This window comes from Mastigoproctus giganteus, chromosome 8 (assembly GCF_048544385.1).
Source record: "Mastigoproctus giganteus isolate SK-2022 chromosome 8, ASM4854438v1, whole genome shotgun sequence".
Classification (NCBI taxonomy): Eukaryota; Metazoa; Arthropoda; class Arachnida; order Uropygi; family Thelyphonidae; genus Mastigoproctus; species Mastigoproctus giganteus.
In genome coordinates, this window is record NC_143582.1 from 107,542,976 (window position 1) to 107,568,224 (window position 25,249).

A 25,249-nucleotide genomic window follows, 5' to 3' on the forward strand; every position below is an offset into this window, starting at 1 on the left:
ACACGGACCAAGATGGTCGAGATGCTGAGGCTTTTGCAATTACTAATGACTCGCAAGATTATTCAATTACATACCAGAATAACAGACAATCCTAACCACGCAGCAAACATGCCTGATCTTTTCTCAAACAGCCCTTCTAAGTACACTGTCGAGGTGAGTGGTCTTCTAGGCACTTCAGATCACAACTCGGTGATGACCTCTTCTGGAATGGAGCCTTTCTCTTATAGCCATTCTCAACCTCTTGTTGTTTGGCATTACAAGAATGAAAAATGGGATGATATGAGAAATTTCTTTTCTTCTTTTCACTGGTCGAATTCTGTTTCAAATCCTCTGATGTTAACATTTGCTCAGATCATGTTAGTGAAAGTATTCTTTATGGAAGAAATTTGCTATTCCACACTCTACCTTAAAATCTCATTATAAATCTACACCTTGTCTTTCCAATTAATGGGCTAAGGCTGTTCAAGATAAGAATGATGCATTTTGCAATAGGCTTGCATACAAACACCCAGGTTCGTTTTCTCCTACACCAAAGCTCTTACCAATTATAAAGAGAGATTAATCAGTCCAAACTACATTTTGAATGGGCTAAGAGTAGAAAACTTGCTTCTTGCGCTAATAGTAGCCGAGCATTCAAGATCATCAATACACTTCCAACTCGTGTATTGATGATCTTGGTAAATGACCTCCCACCATTCCAAGTATAATCTATTCAATGCCTCCTGGTGTCTTCCGTCAAAAGGATGTCAAGATTTTGAACAATCTTGATGCTAAGAAAGTTCTGGGTCATGATGGTATTTCTCCACTTGTCTTTAAAACCTGTGCTCCTGAACTTACTCCTGTTCTGTCTCTTTTTTTCACTTTCTTATTCCAAAGGTGTTTTTCCTTCTGCTTGGAAATTTGCTCATATCCAGCAAGTTGCTAAAAAGGGTTACAAATCTCTCCCATCCAATTATCATCCCATTGCAATTACTTCTACTCTTTCTAAAGTAATGTAGAAATAAATGAAATGATATATGTATATGATATATAAATGAAATAATAAATGTAGAAATGATATACAGGAATTTTTCCAGCAGGGATAAGGAGGTGATTATTCCATTGTATAAGGCGATGGTCAGGCCACACCTAGAGTACTGTATACAGGTCTGGAGGCCTCATTTCAAGAAGGATGTAGAGCTGCTGGAACGAGTACAGAGAAGGGCAACAAGATTAGTGAATGGAACAAAGGGGTGCTCTTACAAAGAAAGGCTTAAGTTTTGCAAATTACAGTGTCTGGAGACTAGGCACCAGCGAGGTGATCTGATAGAGGTGTATAAAGCCTTGAATGGTTTAAGCATGCTCAATGCTGATGGGATTCTTCCTCTAGCTCAGAAAAATCACCTGAGAGAGCATAAATTCAAATTGAGGAAAGACAGATGTAGGATAGATGTGCGGAAATTTGCCTTTAGCCAGTGGGTGGTTGGTTGGTGGAACAGACTTCCATCCCTTGTGGTGGAGGTTTATAGCCTAAATAAGTTTAAGGCTCAGCTGGACAGGTATTTTGAACGAACAGAGGGGTGAAGTGGAAGTGGTTAGTTTTTATTTATTTTTTTTTAATTTTTTTTTTTTGGCTGATGCTGCATAAGCTTGCTTTCTTGCATCAAATGCCTCTACTAATGCTAATGCTAAATTAACCTCCAACTCTTATTAAACTATCTAGAAACCTTCCTCTGATTATCAGTCACCGGTATGGATTCCATCAGTGTTAATTCACTGGTGATATTCTAACTTATTTACCCATCTAGGAAGAAATTCAATGGAAAAGTTAAGTGAAACTCAAGCACAGTTGCTCTTGACAACTTAAAGGCATTTTATCGTGTTTGGCATAAAGGTCTTCTAAAGAAGCTTCCCTCTTATGGTATGCCAACTGTTTTTTGTAATTGAGATCCAGTTTTCTTCCTGACCACTCACTGCAGGTGATGGTAGATGGCTCTCTGTCTTCTAACTTCTCCACTAATGCTGGAGTTCCTAAGGTTCAGTTCTTTCTACCACTCTTCTATATACAGGGTGTCTCAAAAATAATAGTACAAACGTTTAAGGGAAGTAGGTAACATCTAAAGGAATGTGAATCGCACAGGAACCCATAACCGGAAACGTCACGGAAAAGTAGTAGCAGAGACACAAGAAGCAGAAATGACACACAGTAATTAGTGGCAAACATTTATTTGACATAATATTAACAATGTATGCATTTCATGATGTTATAAAAGATGCTCGAAGGTTCCACCATGAGACGCGATGCATGCGTGACACCGACGCAGCATGGATTGGCGGACATGGTCGAACACACCTGGAGTTTCTTTGACAGTAGCAGCAGCACAGACGAGTCTCGCCACGAGATCCATTTCCGTCTCCACAGGCGATTCATACACAATAGATTTGAGGGCCCCCCCACAGAAAGAAATCAAGGCTCGATAAATCAAGTGAGAACACACCTTCCATAATGGGCAGGCGCCCCATCATGTTGGAACCAAATTTTGCGTCTCACATTTGCTGGAACATCGTCAAGTAACACTAGTAGAACTTGTTCAAGAAAGATCCGATATTTAGCGGAGTTCATGCGGGATGGTAACAGGTATGGGCCGACTAAGCAGTCACCGACCATACCTGCCCACACATTTATTGCGAAGCAATATTGTGCCGCATGGGGGTGCACACCGTGTGGGTTGTCATGGGCACACACGAGCATTGTGCTGATTGAATAAGCCTTCCCGAGTGAAATAAGCTTCATCCGTGAACAAAACATAAGCTGGAAAATTCAAGTCTTGAACACTTTCTTGGAGAAACTACTGGGCAAAAGCCACACGTGCAGGATAATCTTGGGGGAGCAGTAACTGAACCCTTTGGAGATGAAAGGGGTGTAAGGAATAGTCGTGCCAGACATGCTGTACACTGCAACGAGACACTCCTAAGGCAGAGGCAACGGCACATGTGCTAGTAGTAGGATTATTTATTCTGGACGGCATTCAACACACTTTCTTCCATGATTGGAGTTCGCTTCGAACGTGGTCTGCCTGCACACTGGTCCTGTTACCTCTAAATGACCCATAATCACACAAATTTTGATGCACACGCACAAACAAACGGTGGTCCAGTACGTTCTCCATAAATTCGTTGAGCGGCTCATCCATTTCCCTCTGCTAATCCATACACTAGGTGCATGTCTGCAAGCTCACAGTTCGTATATCGATGCATACTCTTCGTGCGGCAACTACTGCTTGAATGAGTAAACCAGAAATTTTCCCTCTGGCGAACTGACGAACAGCGCCGTCTACCGACTTACAGTGACGTTTCCGGTTATGGATTCCTATGCGATTTACATTCCTTTAGATATTACCTACCTCCCCTAAATGTTTGTAACAATATTTTTGAGACACGTGTATATTGTATAATAATGATTGTATACTAATGACATTATTCCATCAATCAGAAATCCTATCCATAGTTTTTCTAATAACTGTGCATTATATCCCTTCCAGTTTACATCCCCACCATGCTCTGCACATCTCCACTACCAGATCATTAAATGCTGATTTCCAGGTTATTCTCCAGTGGGGCAAAGGTAACTTAGTTAATTTCAATTGGTCTTAAACTCAGCCCTGTCTTATATTCATCTGCTCCTCTGCTTATCTTTGACAACACTCTGATTTCTAGACAAGATCACACATCTCTACTGGGGATTACTCCAGTAGATCTCTCTTGGCATAAGCACATTACAAACGTTGCATCCTGTGCACCTAAAAAATATGTTTTCTCTTTCACTCTTGGCATTAATTTTCTTCCAAACAGGTGCTATATGCGAAAATCACAAATCTGCCACACCATGCAATATTGTTCCCACATCTGGGGCAGTGTCAGTGTCACCAAAACCTCTCTTGGGCTTCTAGATTCCATTCAAAGTAGAGCAGTCAAACTAATCGAGGCCTTATCGCTAACAAAGTCTCTACAGTCATGCAGCAGAAACAGATGTTCTGTTTCTGCTGCATGACTAAGGACCCAATTGGTTAAGATGTTCTTAACCAATTGGGTCCATTTAACTAGAATATCCAAACCTTTCTCATTACAAGGTCTGAACCCCACCCCACAAACAAAAAGTGTTCAAAATTCAATGTGTAACTCACAGTCCACCATATTAGCATTAGTAGAGGCATTTGATGCAAGAAAGCAAGCTTATGCAGCATCAGCCAAAAAAAAAAATTAAAAAAAAATAAATAAAAACTAACCACTTCCACTTCACCCCTCTGTTCGTTCGAAATCTAGTTTAGTAGCATTAGTAGAGGCATACGATGCAAGAAAGCAAGCTTATTCAGCATCAGCCCAAAAAAAAAAAAAAAAAAAAAACCCTCTCCCATTTCACCCCTCCGTTCGTTCGAAATACCTGTCCAGTTGAGCTTTAAATTTGTTTAGGCTATCAACTTCAACAACAAGTGATGGAAGTCGGTTCCACCAACCAACCACCCGCTGGCCAAAGGCAAATTTCCGCACATCTATCCGACATCCGTCCTTCCTCAATTTGAATTTATGCCCTCTGAGGTGATTATTCTGAGAAAGATGAAGAATCCCATTGGCATTGAGCATGCTCAAACCATTCAAGGCCTTATACACCTCTATCAGATCACCTCGCCGGTGCCTAGTCTCCAGACTCTGTAATTTGCAAAACTTAAGCCTTTCTTCGTAAGAGCAACCCTTTGTTCCATTTACTAATCTTGTTGCCCTTCTCTGTACCCATTCCAGCAGCTCTACATCCTTCTTGAAATGAGGCCTCCAGACCTGTATACAGTACTCAAGATGTGGCCTAACCATTGCCTTATACAAGGGAATAATCACCTCCTTATCCCTGCTAGAAAAATTCCTGTATATCATTGACAAGACACCATGAGCTACTCTTGCAGCTCGTCTGCACTGCTCAGAGAACTTCATATCTCCCTGCACAATTACCCCCAGGTCCTTTTCATTCTCCACCACTGTCAGTGTGGTACCGCAGAGTTGATACGTTGCTCTGGGGTTACTGTTTCCCATATGCAGTACTTTACATTTGTCAATGTTAAACTTCATTTGCCACCTCTCAGCCCATCTGTTCAACCTTTCCAGATCCTGTTGCAGCAGCATAGCGTCAGTAGTGTCCTTGACGACCCTGCCAACCTTTGTATCATCTGCAAACTTGGACATTAAACTTGATATCCCATCATCAATATCATTCATAAACACCGAAAACAACAACGGACCCAACACTGAACCTTGAGGAACTCCACTAATAACATTAGTCCACGTTGAGCAGTGTCCATTGATTACCACTCTCTGTCTTCTGCCACTCAACCATCCCCTTATCCATAGCAGCAATTTGCCTCCAATGCCACACTGCTCCAATTTGTGCAGCAGTCTTCCAAGTGCAACAGTATCAAAAGCCTTTCTAAGATCCAAATATATAATATCAAAGTTATTCAATGCATCCAGTTCTTTTGTGACTACATCATAGTATCCAATCAAATTGGTCAGGCAAGACCTGCCCCTAACAAAACCATGCTGCGTCTGAGCTATAACTGAATTCTTGTCTAGATGATCCTGCAGTGCTTCTTTAACCAGTGCCTCCATTAATTTACCTGGAACAGAAGTTAAACTAACAGGTCTATAATTACTTGTGTCAGCCTTTGATCCTCCTTTGTGAATTGGGGTTACATTTGCACATCACCAGTCTATGGGTACCTCCCCTGAGTCCAAAGAAGCTCTCATAATTATGGCTAGGGGTTTGCATACTTCCTTTGCTGCCTCCTTTAATATAACTGGATAGATCCCATCCACCCCAGGTGCCTTTTTTATGTTTATCCTCAACAATCTCTCCTCCACTTTCCTCTCAGTTATTACAAAATCATCCAGCTCACTGCCAATGTTTACTTTACCTACATCATTCTCCTTCCTGAATAACTCCTCATGCGTGAATGTAGATGCAAAATACTCGTTTAGATTGTTAGCCACCTGAGCAGGATCCTCAACTGTTGAACCATCAATATCCAGTGGACCAATCTGATTCATCCCTTTCCTTCTCGAGTTCAAGTATGTAAAGAACTCTTTTCTGTTTTTCTTTGCATCCTTTGCCAAGGATTTTTCGTAGTCTGCCTTTGCCTGCCTAATCTCCTTTGTGACTTGGTTACAGACCAACTTATATCTATCATAGGCTTCCATGTCACCCATTAATTTATATGTATCCCATGCATTTTTCTTCTCTGCCACATGTCTCTTAACCAATTGGGTCCATTTAACTAGAATATCCAAACCTTTCTCATTACAAGGTCTGAACCCCACCCCACAAACAAAAAGTGTTCAAAATTCAATGTGTAACTCACAGTCCACCATATTAGCATTAGTAGAGGCATTTGATGCAAGAAAGCAAGCTTATGCAGCATCAGCCAAAAAAATACCTGTCCAGCTGAGCCTTAAACTTATTTAGGCTATCAACTTCCACGACAAGGGATGGAAGTCTGTTCCACCAACCAACCACCCGCTGGCTAAAGGCAAACCTCCGCACGTCTATCCTACATCTGTCTTTCCTCAATTTGAATTTATGCCCTCTCAGGTGATTATTCTGAGCAAGAGGAAGAATCCCATCAGCATTGAGCATGCTCAAACCATTCAAGGCTTTATACACCTCTATCAGATCACCTCACCGGTGCTTAGTCTCCAGACACTGTAATTTGCAAAACTTAAGCCTTATCTTCGTAAGAGCACCCCTTTGTTCCATTCACTAATCTTGTTGCCCTTCTCTGTACTCGTTCCAGCAGCTCTACATCCTTCTTGAAATGAGGCCTCCAGACCTGTACACAGTACTCTAGGTGTGGCCTGACTACTGCCTTATACAATGGAATAATCACCTCCTTATCCCTGCTAGAAAAATTCCTATATATCATTGACAATACACCATGAGCTACTCTTGCAGCACGTCTGCACTGCTCAGAGAACTTCATATCTGCCTGCACAACCACCCCCAGGTCCCTTTCATTTTCTACCACTGTCAGTGTAGTACCCCAGTAGTTATTTACCAGTGTAGTACCACAGTGATTATACTTTCTTCTGTTAATTTATTACCTGTATCTATTGCTATTTTTGTTCCTTGATATAAACTCTGTATTATTTTTGTAAGATGCTTTGGGTATCCTTTATTACTCTATGTCCCATAGTTTGTCTGTTTACTCGATCAAATGCTTTTTCATAATCTATAAATGTTAGATGCGTTTCTAAATTAAACTCTTTTCGTTTTTCTATTATTTGTTTTAATACAAATATTATCTGTACATGATCTTCCTTTTCTGAATCCTGCCTGTTCTTCTATTAATATTTCATCAGAGATAATTTTAATTCTATTATTTATTATTTTACTATACATTGTATGTACTGTATTAACTATGCTAATCCCTCTATAATTCTTTGTATCATTTCTATTTCCTTTTTTTAAATATTGAAATAATTTTTGCTATCTTCCATTCCTCTGGTATTTTATATTGTTCCCAACATTTATTAAATAAATTTAGTATCCTATCTTTTAAAAAACTTCCTCCATACTTGATCAGTTCTGCATTTATACCAGCCATTCCCACTGCTTTCCTATTTTTTGTAGCTTTCAATGCCTTTTCCAATTCTTTCTTCGTTATCGGATCTATGTCACTAACTGGATCTCTTCTGTTTGATATGTTGGGTCTTTCCACAATTCTTCATAATGTTTTTTCTATTGTTCTTCCTTTATTATATTTATTCTTGAAGTGTCTTTCTCTGTGCTATTCAAGTGTTCATTTTATATGCCAAATTTTGTCTTCCAAGAACATTGCATTATGTTGTACTTATAAACCTATCCCATGACTCTGCTTTAGCCTTCCTTATTATATCTTTAGTTTTATTACGTTCTTGTTTATATATTTCTTCACTCTCCTGTTTTGTATATATTTAAGATATTTATCTTGTTTGTCTTGTACTGCTTTAGCTATTTCTTCATTCCATATCTTTACCCCCCTCTTCTTATAGTTTTTCCTGAATTGTCCTAGTGTGTCTTTTGCTATCTTTTAAATATTTCATACATTATTCCATTCTTCTTCTATTTGTTCTCTCTCTCCAATGTTTTACTTATTTCGTCTTTAAGCCTCTTTTCATATAAATTTTGTATACTTTCTTCTTGAAGTAGATACACTTTGTAATCTAACTCCTCTGTTTAATAGCTTTTCTCTTCTTCCATTTAGCCCATAACTCTACTTTTGAAGCCATTAAAAATGATCTGAATTAATATCACATCCTCTAAACACCTTAGTATCTCGACATTGTTTTTTCATTTACTATTACATAGAGGCGCCTCCGTAGCCAGGTGGGCAGGAGCAGCAGTACGTAGTACACGCTTCTTGATTAGACCAGGGTTCAAGCCCGTGACCACCAAATACGGAGATTGTGGAAAGGTCAGGGAATGACCACTGCACATCCCCGGAGCAATATGTGCCTTAGTTGCTAATGCTCCTAAAAACCAAACAACACTATTACATAGTCTATTATTGATTGTGTACCTCTTGCCGACCATGTATATCACGTTTTCTAAAAAATGTATTTGTTATCTTTAAATTATTAAATGTTGCAAAATCTCTTAATTTATATCCATTTCCATTCACTTTATTTCGCAATTATAAATTTTAATTCCGAATATTCTTCTGATATTTTAGGAATAACATAACCTTCGTTATTTGTAATAAATCGTGAATTTTTTTTGTGATACACAAAAAATGAATTTTTTTTGTGATACACATTAAGTTTCCCAAAGTCAAAATTATTGCTTTCATTTGTGACAGCATTAATATCAAATACTTTCCAATTGTTTAATTCATCAGGAAATCTGTTATCTAAGTGATCACATACATGTTTGATAAAGCAAATTATAGCTGCAGTGTCAAATCACTTTGAATTTTTGATACTTCTTTCACATTTTCACTGCAGAAAATATTTTTTCCAAGATATTGGCTTCTTAATTTGTTTATTTTAGCTTTAACATATTGATGTGCATCAATAATGTTTAAACAACTTTTTTGTAGATATTTGGAAAGTGATGCAAGCTCGCCTAATACATCATTGAGCGCAATTAATGCCACATGATATTGTGAATTTGTCAAAATTTGTAAACAGTGCTTACTAATAGGAACATTCATTAACCTGCTCATTACAATATTCAATTAATATTTCATAATATTTTACTAAAGTATCAACTGCAAAATGTCTGGATAACCATCTGACTTCATTTAATGGTCTAAAAGATACAACATAGTGTTCTGTAACCTGGGCTAGTTCTTCTAATTTTCCTTTTTTATGCTAGACCTGCTAAACATTGTGTATACAGTTCTAAGCAACATCTCTATATCTTGCATAATAGATACATTTTTCCATGCGTCATCCAATCCTAAATCTTCTCAGTGTGCAACACAATATTGTTCAGATAGATGTAATATTTCCTTTTTGAGAATTGCTGCTACTCCATTTTTCCTTCCAAGCATAACACTTGCTCCATCTGACATGAACATTACCATCTTTTGAACATCATGATTATATACATCGTAAAAATTTTTTATTTTTTCTAAAATGGACATACCTCTTTTCATACTTCATTTTTCATGAGAAATTTAAAATAAAAAATTAGCTTTTTGTACTGAAATATCAGTACTTTCGTCTACAATTAATGTATGGAAAGTAGATTCTCTTATTTTGTTCATATTTTTTATGAGAACAGAATTTATACATTCAACAAATTCAAATGAATAATTTTTCACTTCTCCAATTTTTAGATATATCTATAAATTTTTCCATGTGTTCATGGATGTCTTGTACAGAGTTCATTGATGCATTAATTTTTATGGCTAATATCACATCATTAATTAAAACTTTAACCATATCAAAATTTGATTTCAATCGTTCACTTCTTTCCTTTTTTATGTTACGTACTTCTACAGTTTCCATCAAAATACTTAAACCACCTTTTTTCAGATTACATAACTGCGCCTATATGTATCTTCTGACTTAGATGCTGTTTTAAATAATCTAGTTTCCATTCTTCCCATTTTCTTCCTGTACTAAATTCTCCTGCAACTTTTGCTTCTGCACAAAAAGTACACAGGACTACACTATTTTCTTCATTGTATTGAAAAATATCTCCTAGTTTTAGGCTTTGCTTTTTGTTTGATGATGGAATTTAAGCATCAATTTGCTTTAAAAGCCAATCCTTTTTAAATATTTTGCAAGTTTTTTTTATTTACATCTTCAGCTTTTCTTTTGGACATTTTTTATCTGAAAAATTTAGAATTTTATTAATTCTCTGTATTTTTTAAATGAAGTTATCATAAAATATTATGAAAAATCACAAATTTTTAACACATTATTAAAATAGTTTATAAAAAAGTTTATAAACTATTTTAATAGTTTATAAAATTTTTCATATTTTACATTCTTCAACAAAATATTAAGTAATACTAAACGTTTTTGATTATACATAAAAAAAAAAAAAATCCGGATTAGTAGATCCGCCAACATTGGCCCACATATTTTTACGTATTAATTAGTAAAAATTAATGCGTAAAAAAAAAAGTAGACTGAAAATTTTCGCAATCACAATACATTCCTTATACACTCTACCCCCACACATACTGTGTATGTGTGTGGTTGAGTGGATGGAATGTAAAAATGCTGACCTTCCCTATTATATCGTATTTATATTATTTTTATAACAATAAACTCGCCTTAAACTTATAACATAAACTACAACCGCTACAGTCCTTTATATATTCGTAATGTAATAATTTTTTTCATGTAAATAAAAATCAACACTTTTCACTGTGCAATATGTATTTGCAATGCACTATGTATTTGTAAATAAAAGATATGGGAACATGTCATGCGATAGTGAATCTTATGGCATGAGCTATCCCCCCTTCCTCCATCTAGTATGTTGACTGTGTGCACAGGAAGTAAAAGCACCTGTGCAACTTCATAGAAATCAGTGCGCAGCCGCACACATGCACAGCTTTAAGGGAACAGTGGATATCGGTAAGATACCCAAAACGCCACCCTAATGTATAGTAATGTAGGCAAACAGCTAATAAACTATATTATCAATTTTCATGTGGTATAAGAATGGCTTTAATATAATAACCTTATCTATCCTGCAATCATCCTTTTTCAATTTAAATTTATATCCTCATGTAGCCTCTTCTCAAAGATAGCTGTAGTGGGATATGATGCAGCCAAATGGTATTTGTACGCGCTCGTTACAAAAAGTGCGAGATCAATCACAAATGCAGCATAGCATTCCGATGAGCATATATGAGTATCTGAAGAAAGGGTTGATGACCTAAAGGAATTGAAATGAGGGACCCATGAAGGATTCAACTGCCCAACACAACATCACATCATCAACCAATGGCAGAGATCTCTGATCCCACAGGATATAACTATTCTCAGTGACTATTTTCTGAGAAATTTAAAATATACTGTGTATAGAAGATAGGTAGTATAATAGTAGTGGCATGTGATGCAAGAAAGCATGTGTATGAGCTTATGCAGCATCAGCCAAAAAAAAAAAAAAAAAAAAAAATCACACCATTCCCTCCAAATGCCTGTCCAGTTCCTCCTTAAATTTATTCAACCTATCAACTTCCACAACAACAGATGGAAGTTTGTTCCAGCAATTAACAACCCGCTGGCTAAAGGCAAATTTCCGCACATCTATTCTACATCTGTCTTTTCTTAATTTGAATTTATGCCCCCTTAGGTTCATAATCTAAACAAGTGGAAGGATCCCATCAGAATTCAGCGTGCTCAACCCATTCAAGGCCTTATACACCTCAATCAGATCACCACGCAGGTGCCTAGTCTCCAGCCACTGCAATTTGCAGAACTTAAGGCCTCTCTTGGTAAGAGGATCCCTTCATTCCCCTCACCAATCTTGTTGCCCTTCTCTGTACACGCTCAAGCAAATCTACATCCTTCCTAAAATGAGGCCTCTAGACCTGTACACAGTACTCAAGGCGTGGCCTGTTTGTTTGTTATTTGGTTTTTAGGAGCATTAGCAACTAAGGCCATATTGCTCCGGGAGATGCGGTGGTCATTTCCTGACCTTTCCGCATCTTCCGTATTTGGTGGTGACGGGCTCGAACCCCGGTCTAATCAAGAAGCGTGTGCTACGCACCGCTGCTCCTTCCCACCTGGCTACGGAGGCGCCCAAGGCGTGGCCTGACCATTGCCTTATACAGAGGGATAATCACCTCCTTTTCCCTGCTAGCAAAATTCCTATATATCATTGACAAAACCCCATGACCTGCCCTGGCAGCCTGTCTACATTGCTCAGAAAACTTCATATCTGCCTGCACAATTACTCCTAGGTCTTTTTCATTTTCTACCACCTTAAGTGTAGTACCACACAGTTGGTACGTTTCTCTGGGGTTACTTCTACCCATATACAGTACTTTGCATTCATCAAGGTTAAACTTCAGTTGCCACTTCTCAGCCCATCTGCCCAAATTATCTAGATCCTGTTGCAGTAGCACACTGCCATTACTGTCATTAACAACCCTGCCAACCTTTGTATCATCTGCAAACTTCGACATTAAGCCTGATATACCTTCATCAATATCATTGATAAATATACAAAACAACAGTGGACCCAACACCGAACCCTGTGGGACTCCACTAATAACATTAGTCCACGAAAAGCAGCACCCATTGATTACCACCCTCTGTCTTCTCCCACTTAACCATCCTTTTATGCATTGTAGCGACTTGCCCTTAATACCATTCTGCTCCAATTTGTACAATAGTCTTTCATGCGCAACAGTGTCAAAAGCTTTCCTGAAATCCAAATATATGATATCAAAATTATTTTTTGCATCCAGTTCCTTTGTAACCACATCATAATATCCTATCAAATTTGTCAGACAAGACTTTCCCTTAACAACCCCATGCTGTGTCTGAATTATTGCTGTAGCCTTGTCTAGATGATCCTGCAATGCATCTTTAACCAGTGACTCCATTATTTTACCCGGAACAGAAGTTAAACTAACTAGTCTGTAATTACTCGTGTCACCCTTCGATCTCCCTTTGTGGATTGGGGATACATTTGCACATCTCCAGTCCGTGGGAAACTCCCCTAAGTCCAAGGATGCTCTCATAATTATGGCAATGGGTTTGCTTAGTTGTTTTGCCGCCTCCTTTAATATAACTGGATAGATCCCATCCACCCCAGGTGCTTTTCTTATGTTTAACTTCAACAATTTCTCGTCCACTTTGCTCTCAGTTATTACAAAATCATTAAGTATCCTGCTACAATTTGATAACCTTCTGCCATTTTCAAACTTTAATAATTCCTCATGTGTGAATGTAGATGCAAAATACTCATTCAGTTTGTTTGCTATCTGAGCAGGATCATAAACAGTCGAACCATCGATGTCAAGTGGACCAATCAGTTTCATCCCCTTCCTTTTAGAGTTTATATAAGTAAAGAAATCCTTGCTGTTTTTCTTAGCATCTTTTGCCAAGGATTTCTCGTAATCTGCCTTCGCCTGCCTAACCTCCTTTGTGACCTGATTACAGACTAGCTTACATCTGCCATAGGCTTCTGAGTTGCTTGATAATTTATATGCATCCCATCCATTAGGTGAAACAGGACTAAGTATGCCTGCCATGGACTGGCTGGTTATCAAAAGTTTCATGGAACATCTTTTAAATTTGGGCCACTACAGTTATAGTGGTCCAAATTAAAAGATATAAATATATAAAAACATTTAATTAATATTAGGTAAGGCGACTATGATGGTCTGAGACAGTATTTAAATTCTATACAGTGGGACCAACTGATGATGTTACCAACAGCAAACTCAAAATGGGAAGCATTCAAGGAACTAATCTTGGAGGCTACCAGGCTTTACATACCAACTAAGAAACATTGTTCAAGGTTTAGGCCTAAATGGTTGTCAGATGAACTAATGAGACAGGTGGCAGAGAAGAAAAATGCATGGGATACATACAAATTAATGGGTGACATGGAAGCCTATGATAGATATAAGTTGGTCTGTAACCAAGTCACAAAGGAGATTAGGCAGGCAAAGGCAGACCACGAAAAATCCTTGGCAAAGGATGCAAAGAAAAACAGAAAAGAGTTCTTTACATATTTAAACTCAAGAAGGAAAGGGATGAATCAGATTGGTCCACTGGATATTGATGGTTCAACAGTTGAGGATCCTGCTCAGGTGGCTAACAATCTAAACGAGTATTTTGCATCTACATTCACGCATGAGGAGTTATTCAGGAAGGAGAATGATGTAGGTAAAGTAAACATTGGCAGTGAGCTGGATGATTTTGTAATAACTGAGAGGAAAGTGGAGGAGAGATTGTTGAGGATAAACATAAAAAAGGCACCTGGGGTGGATGGGATCTATCCAGTTATATTAAAGGAGGCAGCAAAGGAAGTAAGCAAACCCCTAGCCATAATTATGAGAGCTTCTTTGGACTCAGGGGAGGTACCCATAGACTGGAGATGTGCAAATGTAACCCCAATTCACAAAGGAGGATCAAAGGCTGACACAAGTAATTATAGACCTGTTAGTTTAACTTCTGTTCCAGGTAAATTAATGGAGGCACTGGTTAAAGAAGCACTGCAGGATCATCTAGACAAGAATTCAGTTATAGCTCAGACGCAGCATGGTTTTGTTAAGGGCAGGTCTTGCCTGACCAATTTGATTGGATACTATGATGTAGTCACAAAAGAACTGGATGCATTGAATAACTTTGATATTATATATTTGGATCTTAGAAAGGCTTTTGATACTGTTGCACATGGAAGACTGCTGCACAAATTGGAGCAGTGTGGCATTGGAGGCAAATTGCTGCTATGGATAAGGGGATGGTTGAGTGGCAGAAGACAGAGAGTGGTAATCAATGGACACTGCTCAACGTGGACTAATGTTATTAGTGGAGTTCCTCAGGGTTCAGTGTTGGGTCCGTTGTTGTTTTCGGTGTTTATGAATGATATTGATGATGGGATATCAAGTTTAATGTCCAAGTTTGCAGATGATACAAAGGTTGGCAGGGTTGTTAAGGACACTACTGATGCTATGCTGCTGCAACAGGATCTGGAAAGGTTGAACAGATGGGCTGAGAGGTGGCAAATGAAGTTTAACATTGACAAATGTAAAGTACTACATATGGGAAACAGTAACCCCAGAGCAACGTAACAACTCTGCGGTACTATACTGACAGTGGTGGAGAGTGAAAAGGACCTGGGGGTAATTGTGCAGGCAGATATGAAGTTCTCTGAGCAGTGCAGACGAGCTGCAAGAGTAGCTCATGGTGTCTTGTCAATGATATACAGGAATTTTTCTAGCAGGGATAAGGAGGTGATTATTCCCTTGTATAAGGCAATGGTTAGGCCACATCTTGAGTACTGTATACAGGTCTGGAGGCCTCATTTCAAGAAGGATGTAGAGCTGCTGGAACGGATACAGAGAAGGGCAACAAGATTAGTGAATGGAACAAAGGGTTGCTCTTACGAAGAAAGGCTTAAGTTTTGCAAATTACAGAGTCTGGAGACTAGGCACCGGCGAGGTGATCTGATAGAGGTGTATAAGGCTTTGAATGGTTTGAGCATGCTCAATGCCAATGGGATTCTTCATCTTGCTCAGAATAATCACCTCAGAGGGCATAAATTCAAACTGAGGAAGGACGGATGTCGGATAGATATGCGGAAATTTGCCTTTGGCCAGCGGGTGGTTGGTTGGTGGAACCGACTTCCATCACTTGTTGTTGAAGTTGATAGCCTAAACAAATTTAAAGCTCAACTGGACAGGTATTTCGAACGAACGGAGGGGTGAAATGGGAGTGGTGTGTTTTTTTTTTTTTTGGCTGATGCTGAATAAGCTTGCTTTCTTGCATCATATGCCTCTACTAATGCTAATGCTAATATATTTCACGATCACAATACATTCCTTATACATTCTACCTCCACACACACACTGTGTATGTGTGTGTGTGGTTGAGTGGATGGAATGTAAAAATGCTGACCTTCCCTATTATATGGTATTTATATTTTTATAACAATAAACTCGCCTTAAAAAAAACTTACAATATAAACTACAATATGACATAAAACAGTTATAAATTATTAAACAATAAAGCACTCTAAATAAAACTACAGGTAGTTCTCGACTTTACAAGTTAATTCGTTCCTAACACGCGCTCGTAAAGCGGGAATTTATTTCCCATAGACATAAGGTTAAAAATAGGGGTTACGTTCTCAACAATGAAATCAGTTAGCTAATTAGGTTATGTTTAAAAAATGATTGATTTATCGAAAGAAATGCAAATGTAGCCTGTAAAACAAGCAAATTATAATAATAGAGAAATTATTTATGACTTAAAAATATTAAAGAATGTTTATTCTTCATCATCATCGACTAAATGCACACTCGTTGATCACTCATTATTGGCTCGGCACTCGTTGATTTGTTGTACAAGGAGTTGTCTTCTTCAGAAATGTTTCAAGAAGCATTTGTTTCCAAGATAATCTCTTAATTATAATTTTCAAGATTGCATGCATAAGCAATTTTTAACTGCAGCACACACAAATTGTAACTAACACAATTCATGTGGAGTGACAAGTTTACGAAGCTTAAAAAAAAAAAAAAAACAAAGAAGAGAAGATTCTGAAAATTTGTTTTTTTACGATTGAAGATTCCAGTAAAGGAGAAACACATTTCACCATAATAACACAAAAAAAAAAAAAAAAAAAAAAAAACCACACAATTCCAGCTATCGGTATTTTCGCAAAATGCAAGATCGAATTTACTACCTGTTTATAATTGCTTGCAGTAACAGAAAAGCCCAATAAACTGGAAAGTGCAAATTGTTTTTATTGTTCTACACGTTCATCGTTTTCATATGATAACGATGAAAGTGAGTGCATTTTAATGATTTGAATTGGTAACTAATACTAAAACCATGCTCGTGACCTTAAAATGACATTTAGAGATATAAATAGCTTAGTTATACAGCGAAAATTTTAACATCCGAGATCTTTAAACGAATTACAAAAAACAATGTGTTATTGGGTTCACATTACGATATTTTAATGATACGATGGTGTCTCTGGAACGGATTAATATTGTAAAGCAGGGTACACTGTATTGCATAGCTATGCATGTGGTTTGGAATGTGTTATTTATAAATGTTTAACAGAACTCTCTCTCTCTCTCTCTCTCATATATATATATATAAGCTTCAGGCTTCCTTGGGCCATACGCCTAATAATAATTACATACATCACCTTTTGATCCTCCTTTGTGAATTGGGTATACATTTACACTTCTCCAGTCCATGGAAACCTCTTCTGAATCCAAGGATGCTCTTATAATTATAGAATCAACAATTTCTCCTCCATTTTCCTGTCAGTTATTACAAAATCATTCAGCTCCCTGTTATAGTTCGATAAACTTTTGGCCTCTACTTCCATACAGAATTCCTCATGTGAATGCAAAATATTCATTCAGTTTATCAGCTATGTGAGCAGGATCATCAACAGCCAAACCATCAATATCAAGTGGACCAATATGATTCATCCTCTTCCTTCTAGAGTTTATATAAGTAAAGAAGTCTTTACTGTTTTTCTATCACAAGTCTCATTAGCTCATCTGACATCCATTTAGTCCTAAAACCTTGAACACTATTTCTTAGTTGGTATGAAAAGTCCAAGCTTCCAAGGTTAATTCCTTGAATGCTTCCCATTTAGAATTTGTTGTTGGTCCCATTGTATAGAATTTAAAAACAGTCTGAGACCGCAGCAGATCATGGGGTATTGTCAATGATATACAGAAATTTTGCTAGTAGGGAAAATGAAGTGATGATCCCTTTGTAAAAGGCAATGGTCAGGCCGTGCCTTCAGTATTGCATACAGGTCTGGAGGCCTCACTTTAGGAAGGATTGCTTGAGCAAGTACAGAGAAGGGCAACAAGATTGGTGAGGGGGAATGAAGAGGTCCTCTTACAAAGAAAGGGCTTAAATTTTGCACATTAAGTGTCTGGAGACTAGGCACCTGAGAGGTAGTAGTAGTACTGGCATGAGATGCAAGAAAGCAAGTTTATGAGCTTATGCAGCATCAGCCAAAAAAAAAAAAAAAAAAACACACACCATTCCCTCCAAATGCCTGTACAGTTCCTCCTTAAATTTATTTAACCTATCAACTTCCACAACAACAGATGGAAGTTTGTTCCGGCAATTAACCACCCACTGGCTAAAAAGGCAAATTTCCACACATCTATTCTACATCTGTCTTTTCTTAATTTGGATTTATGCCTCCTTAGGTTCGTAATCTGAACAAGTGGAAGGATCCCATCAGAATTCAGCGTGCTCAACCCATTCAGGGTGATCCGGTTGAGGTATATAAGGCCTTGAATGGGTTGAGCAGGCTCATTCTGATGGGATTCTTCCACTTACTCAGATTACGAACCTGAAGGGGCATAAATTCCAGTTGAGGAAAGACATTTGTAGAACATATACGCAGAAATTTGCTTTTAGCCAGCAGGTAGTTTGCTGGAACAAACTTCAATCTGTCGTTGTAGAAGTTTATAGTTTTAATAAATTCAAGGAGGAACTGTACAAACTTTTAGAAAGAACGCATGTGTGAAATTGTTATTTTTTATTTATTTTTCCAGGCTGATACTACATAAGCTCATACGCTTGCATTTCATGCATCTACTATTACCACCATAATCACCTTTACGAAAGCAAAAACCTTTCCCTTTACCCCGATGGTAATTTCATCATTAAGTAAATCCCACACAGTACACAGTGATCACTGCCATCTAGTGGTTCCTTTATCTGCATGTTCTTAATGCTTGAATAATCACTGCTGATAATAAGATCACGAGTATTATTCCCTTTGGCTGCCTCTCAAACATGCTGCTGTAGAAAACTTATCTAATAAATCCACAAAAGTCTTGCTAGTGTGCAACTGACCAACCCACGTTCCAGTCAACATCTGGGCCAGGAATTGAATCTGGGCCTCCTGGGTGAAAGCTAGGTATCCTAGCCACTAGACCACATGGGATGATCCCCTTTATGAATTGTACATCTCCAGTCCATAGAGCTGATAATAAGATCACGAGTATTATTCCCTTTGGCTGCCTCTCAAACATGCTGCTGTAGAAAACTTATCTAATAAATCCACAAAAGTCTTGCTAGTGTGCAACTGACCAACCCACGTTCCAGTCAACATCTGGGCCAGGAATTGAATCTGGGCCTCCTGGGTGAAAGCTAGGTATCCTAGCCACTAGACCACATGGGATGATCCCCTTTATGAATTGTACATCTCCAGTCCATAGAGATCCCCCCCCCCCCCGATTCCAAGAATGCTCTCATAATAATGGCTAAGCATTTGCTTACCTCCTCGCTGCCTGCCTTAATATAATTGGATAGTTTCCATCCACCCCAGGTGTCTTTTTTATGTCCATCTTCATCAATTTCTTGTTCACTTTAGTTTCAGTCATCACAAGTCATTTAGTTGGATATTAAACCTGATATACTTTTATTAATATGATATACCTCATATTGTGATATAATTAAATTCTGTGAGAATGAAAAGCTTAAATATTTCTTGGTGTAACCAAATTTTATCTTATATGTTAAGTTAATCACAAAAGATCAATTATTAAGAAACACAATTGGAAAAACATAATAAAAAATTTCATGTCAGTTAAATCAGTTTCAGAAAATTTTCCAGCTGACTATTAACAGGATTTCTTGAATGTTAGTTATAATGTGAAATGCTGTTATGAAAAATTGGAGATTATTCGTTACAGAAAATAATGACTGCACAATGCAACTCTGCACAGATTGTTCATTTACCTACAAGAATACCAGACAATCCTAATCATACAGCCAACACACTTGATCTTTTTCTCACAAACAACCCTTCTAAGTGCACGGTCGAAGTGAGAGGTCCCCTTTAGGCACTTCAGATCACAACTTGGTGATTGTCTCTTCTCCAATGGAGCATTTATCTCATGGCTATTCCCAACCTTGCGTTGTTTGGCATTACAAGAATGCCAAAATTGGATGACCTGCAAGATTTCTTTTCTTCTTTTCCTTGGTCGGATTACTGTTTCAAAACTTCTGATATCAACGTTTCCTCAGATCGTGTCAGTGAAATTATTCTTGTAGGAATGGAATCCTCTATCCCAAGCTCCACTTTAAAATCTTGTCCTTTAACTAAACATTGGTTTTGCAATAAATGTACTAAGGCTGTTCAAAAGAAGAATGTTGCATATCATAATTGGCTTGTTTCTAATTCTTCAGTTTCATTTTCTGCCTACACCAAAGCTCGCAACAATTGTAAAGTAGTTATTAATCAGTTCAAACTAGAGTTTGAACAGGCTAAGAGTAGAAAACTTGCTTCTTGCCCTAATGGTAGCTGAGCATTCTGGTCTCTTGCCAAAGCTATTGGCCACAACTTTTGCCCATCTCTGCTCCCACCTCTGTCCAAACAAGATGGTTCTGTTGTCACTTCAGCCAAGGATAAAGCTGACCTGCTAGCATCCCTTTTTTCTTCCAACTCATGTATTAATGATCCTTGTAAAACACCTCCCACCATTCCCAACACACTCCATTCAATGCCTCCTGTCAATGTCAGAAGGATTTTGACGAATCTTGATGCTAAGAAAGGTCCCTATGGTATTTCTCCACTTGTTCTCAAAACCTGTGCTCCTGAATTTACTCCTATTCTTTGCCGCCTTTTTTCATTTTCTTATTCCAAAGGTGTTTTTCCTTCTGCTTGGAAATTTGCTCATATCCAGTTCCTAAAAATGGTGACAAATCCCTCCCATCCAATTATCGTCCCATTGCAATTACTTCTACTCTTTCTAAAGTAATGGAGAAATCAATTAACCGCCAACTCTTAAATTACCTAGTAACCTTCTGTCTGATCAACGATCGCCAGTATGGATTCCATCAGTGTCCATCCACTGGTGATATTCTGGCTTATGTTACCCATTTATGGACTAATTCAATGGAAAGGTTCGGTGAAACACAAGTAGTTGCTCTTGACATCTCAAAAGGCTTTCAATCGTGTCTGGCCTAAAGGTCTTCTAAACAAACTTCCATCTTATGGTTTGCCAACTGTTTTTAGTAATTGGTTATGCAGTTTTCTCTCTGATCGCTCACTGAGGGTGATGATAATGGCTCTCTGTCTTCTAACTTCTCCACTAATGCCGGTGTCCCCCAAGGTTCAGTTCTTTTCCCCACTCTTTTCCTCTTGTATATTAATGACCTTCTTCCATTGACTGGAAATCCTATCCATTATTTTGCCGATGATAGCACATTGCATTCTACTTTCCATTTTGAGAAACCTTGCCCTGCTCAATCAGCTTCAACGTCTCGAAAATCTGCTACCAATTCCTTAAATGCCGATCTTCAAGTAATTCTCCAGTGGGGCAACGACAACTTAGTTGATTTCAACCCTTCTAAAACTCAGTCTTGTGTTAAATCTCGCAAAAAGGATTCTTCTGCTCCTATGCTTATCTTTAGTGACACTCCGATTTCTAGGCAAAATGATATCTCTTTTGGGGATTACCCTGACTTCTAATCTCTCTTGGCACAAGCACATTACAAATATTGCTTCCTCTGCATCTAAAAAACTTGGTTTTCTCTTTTGCGGTCGGCGTTACTTTTCTTCCAAACATCTGCTCACTCTGTATAAATTGCAAATCCACCCTGCCATGGAATATTGTTCCCGCATCTGGGATGGTGCCCCCAAAACCTCTCTCAGGCTTCTTGATTCCATTCAGAAGAGGGCAGTTAGGTTAATTAATAATTCATCTCTAACAGTCTTTCCACTCGCTGTCTCATAGACGTAATGTTTCTGCTGCATGCCTCTTCTACAGATGCTTATCGGCAGGCAATGTTGTTCTGAATTGGCTTCTATATTTCCCACTCTCTCTTTCAAAACAGTCTGAACACGTGCCGCCACCAGTCAACATCCATTTACTGTCCAACTTCAAACTCACAGAACCAACTTTTCATCTTCCTTGTTTATTCATTCAACTGCCGTTTTCTGGAACAACTTTCCTTCATACGTATTTCCTGAAAATTACAGTCTATAGAAGTTCAAGTCCAATGTCAACAAATATCTTCTTTTGTCTTCTCAACCTCCAACCCAAGCACGGTACTAAGTACTATAGGTTCTAATACCTCTCGTGTTTGGGGTTTACATAAAAAAAAAAAAAAAAAACTGCACCAACCTGTAAGTGTAAAACATACAGTAAACATGTCAGAAAGTTTACTTCAGGTTTTATTTAACCTATCAGCTGCATAAGTCTGAAAATACCTACACAGATTCCTCCTTTCACCAGGATTTTAAATTTTCTTTAAATTATCAAGTGCAATTTAAAAGACAATAGTTCATCCTTTGACAGACTACTATGTTCGAAGGACACACCATCATATTTAATGCACACCATACGTTCAATAGATTTTAATCTTGCCACTCTCACATGTAACAAGATAGGAAAATCCAGAAAAAATTTGTTGTAAAATGAATGCCTGACACACAAGAGAAAAGCGGTAATCACTTAAAACTTTGCGCATGCCAAGTTCAGAATTTACTCTCATTTATCTCTAAATGGCAGTTACTGTAATGTACTGAATTAGTGTTACATATAAGAATAATCAGTGCAAGTAATGCAAATTTTATATTGAGATTACAATTAAACAGTTTTTATAATTATATAAAATTATATTAGTGATGTGAATGAAGACAACGATTGATAACACAACTAAGTCATTAAAAGAAATTGAACAGTAAAAATAACTCCATATTACCAGTGAAAAGTAATGGAAGGAACATCTCTGGAGATCGGTCATGGAAGGCAGAAAGTTATAGAATTATGTTATACGGAAAGAACAGTACAGAGTAAGGAAAGTAAAAATTATAACGTGTAACTTTTGCAGAAACTGATCAGAATTACAAGATTCAGCGGCTGAAATCCATTTCATATCTGTCAAGGCACAGAATTTGCTGGAACAATCAACCGTCAACAGATGCAGCACTGGAAAGTTTGAAAGATTTAGCTTGTCATAAGACCATATTACACAACAGTATGGCCTTTATAATCTGTACAAACCACCTGTGACAAGATGCAAAATGAAACAGTTCAAATGGAAGAGATGACTGTTTACCATAAATTTACACTCAGACAAAATATACCTTTTTCACAAAGGACATAGTCTTCATACTCTTAAATACTGAGACTGTTTTTTGATATCACTGTATGACATTTTATGACGATTAAAAAAAAAAAAAAAAAAAAAGTGTCTGAAGACACAAGAAGTGCCATCACTTATTTTACCAATAAATTACAACAAATTAAAAATGAGCAAACTTTCTCAATACAATTATCATATTTAGCAACCACCATTGTATGTGTGGGTACAGAAAATCATCTTGTACTCTGTATAATATAAATTTCCAACAGTGGAAATCTAAAACCAGAAAGCTATGTCACCACTGTTTATGATAACTTGTTTTTGGAATGTATCATGAAATGTGGTATACGGAAGTTTCACGAGTTCTGATAAACTCATGAAACAAACTGGAGGATCAAGATCATAAACATCACAAGTTATGAGTTTGCTTTTGACACATTTTAATAAAAATACTGTGACCAGAAGATTGAACAATGTGGATTTAGCAAGCATAGTGGTTATATGCTTTCTGGTTTCACTGCCAGCAGAAGCATAATAATAAATGAACTCACCAAAATGTAAGTATTTCATTAAATATTTCATTCAATGGCAACATATGTAAGATTCTTTTGTGTAATAAATGTGTTATAATAAATATAACATGTTTATAATATTCATATTAGAAATAAGATTAAAAAGGATGTGTGTTATAATGAATTTCCTCTAGGCATTACAATAACAGATGATCATTTAGAGATAAGTGAGGCATGTTTTGAAACATGGCACACAGAATTATAATGATTACCAGTACCCCTTTTTCTTTTGTGATTGGCATTTCACAATGCAAGTATTCTTTCTGTATTACATTTTAAAACTGAATAAGTTAAAATCTAGCAATATCATACACTAATCTTCCGTGTTTCGGCATCGTCCATGTGTTCTATCAATTTAGTAGGTCTTGTGAGGGATTGCAGGTTGTGAACAGCAATGCGAATTAAAATAAGAGTACAATTTCTGGGCGATGTGGCAGAAAGATATAAAATTCTGGTTAAAGGATGAAACCATATTAACAGAAAACCCATTTATTTGTGATCAACTTTTTCGGGGAAAAGGTTGGTTGATTTCGTTTTTAAGGCGCATTATTGGAAAAAAGGTTACTTTTGGTGGTGGTGCAATTCCATGACGTGAAGATCTTTAGAAAACACTTAATTTCCTTTAGGGTAATTCTATAATAAAAGCTCAGTATCAATGACTACTGCAATATGAACTCGGCCAGCTGCTTATAAAATAAATTTTGTCCTTTGTTCATTAATAACAAAAATTATCAGGCCAAACAATAGATTTCATCTCTTTTGTCGTTTTAATTATTTATTTTTGTAGTGTGTTATTTCTCAGGCATGCAAAAATCTAAACAAAAGTTATTAATAAATTTCATGGAGTGTGACTTGAATTTACTTCAGCCTTACCTGGATGTCCTTCACCTACAGATTCAGATGTAAACAAAAAGGTATCCAAGCCATCATCAATACTTTCTACGCCGTTTACCCCAACAAACTGTATTTCTGACATTCCGCTAAAATAAAAACACAACTTTATTGTTCCGATTGAATGGAAAAGAGACCGGGAATACTCTTCCTAACACTTTTATTGTGCTTTTCTTTCTCCCTTAGGCACGTGTTCCGAAATGGAAAGTTGATTGGTTGTTTGTTGGTTCCCTGTCTCAACTATTATGATCATTTTCCAAAAATTTAATGGTGACTGACTGACTCCGATTGTGTGGATTGGGAGATTTATGGCTCACTTATTTTTGAGATATAAACCTAATCAAATAATTCTGCCACCCACAAGACACCGGATGTTTCTTTGTTTGTTAGGCTAAACAATTTCTTCATATTCAACATACAGAACATTATATACAAGTTTTATTTTTTTTTTAATTATTTATTTTCGTAAAAACAAAGTGGACTTTTATACA

General features: G+C 37.3%; 1 protein-coding gene across 1 annotated transcript in view; it reads right to left on the reverse strand.

Annotated features, from left to right (window-relative positions):
* LOC150081755 (S-adenosylmethionine synthase-like) overlaps nt 1–25,034 on the reverse strand; it is a 395,138-nt gene extending 370,104 nt beyond the window's left edge. Inside the window, 1 exon segment of the mRNA XM_090378855.1 lies at nt 24,741–25,034. Within this exon segment, the coding sequence (XP_090234981.1) occupies nt 24,741–24,843 (103 nt within the window). The 5' untranslated portion in view covers nt 24,844–25,034.
* Between the last annotated feature and the right edge of the window lie 215 nt (nt 25,035–25,249).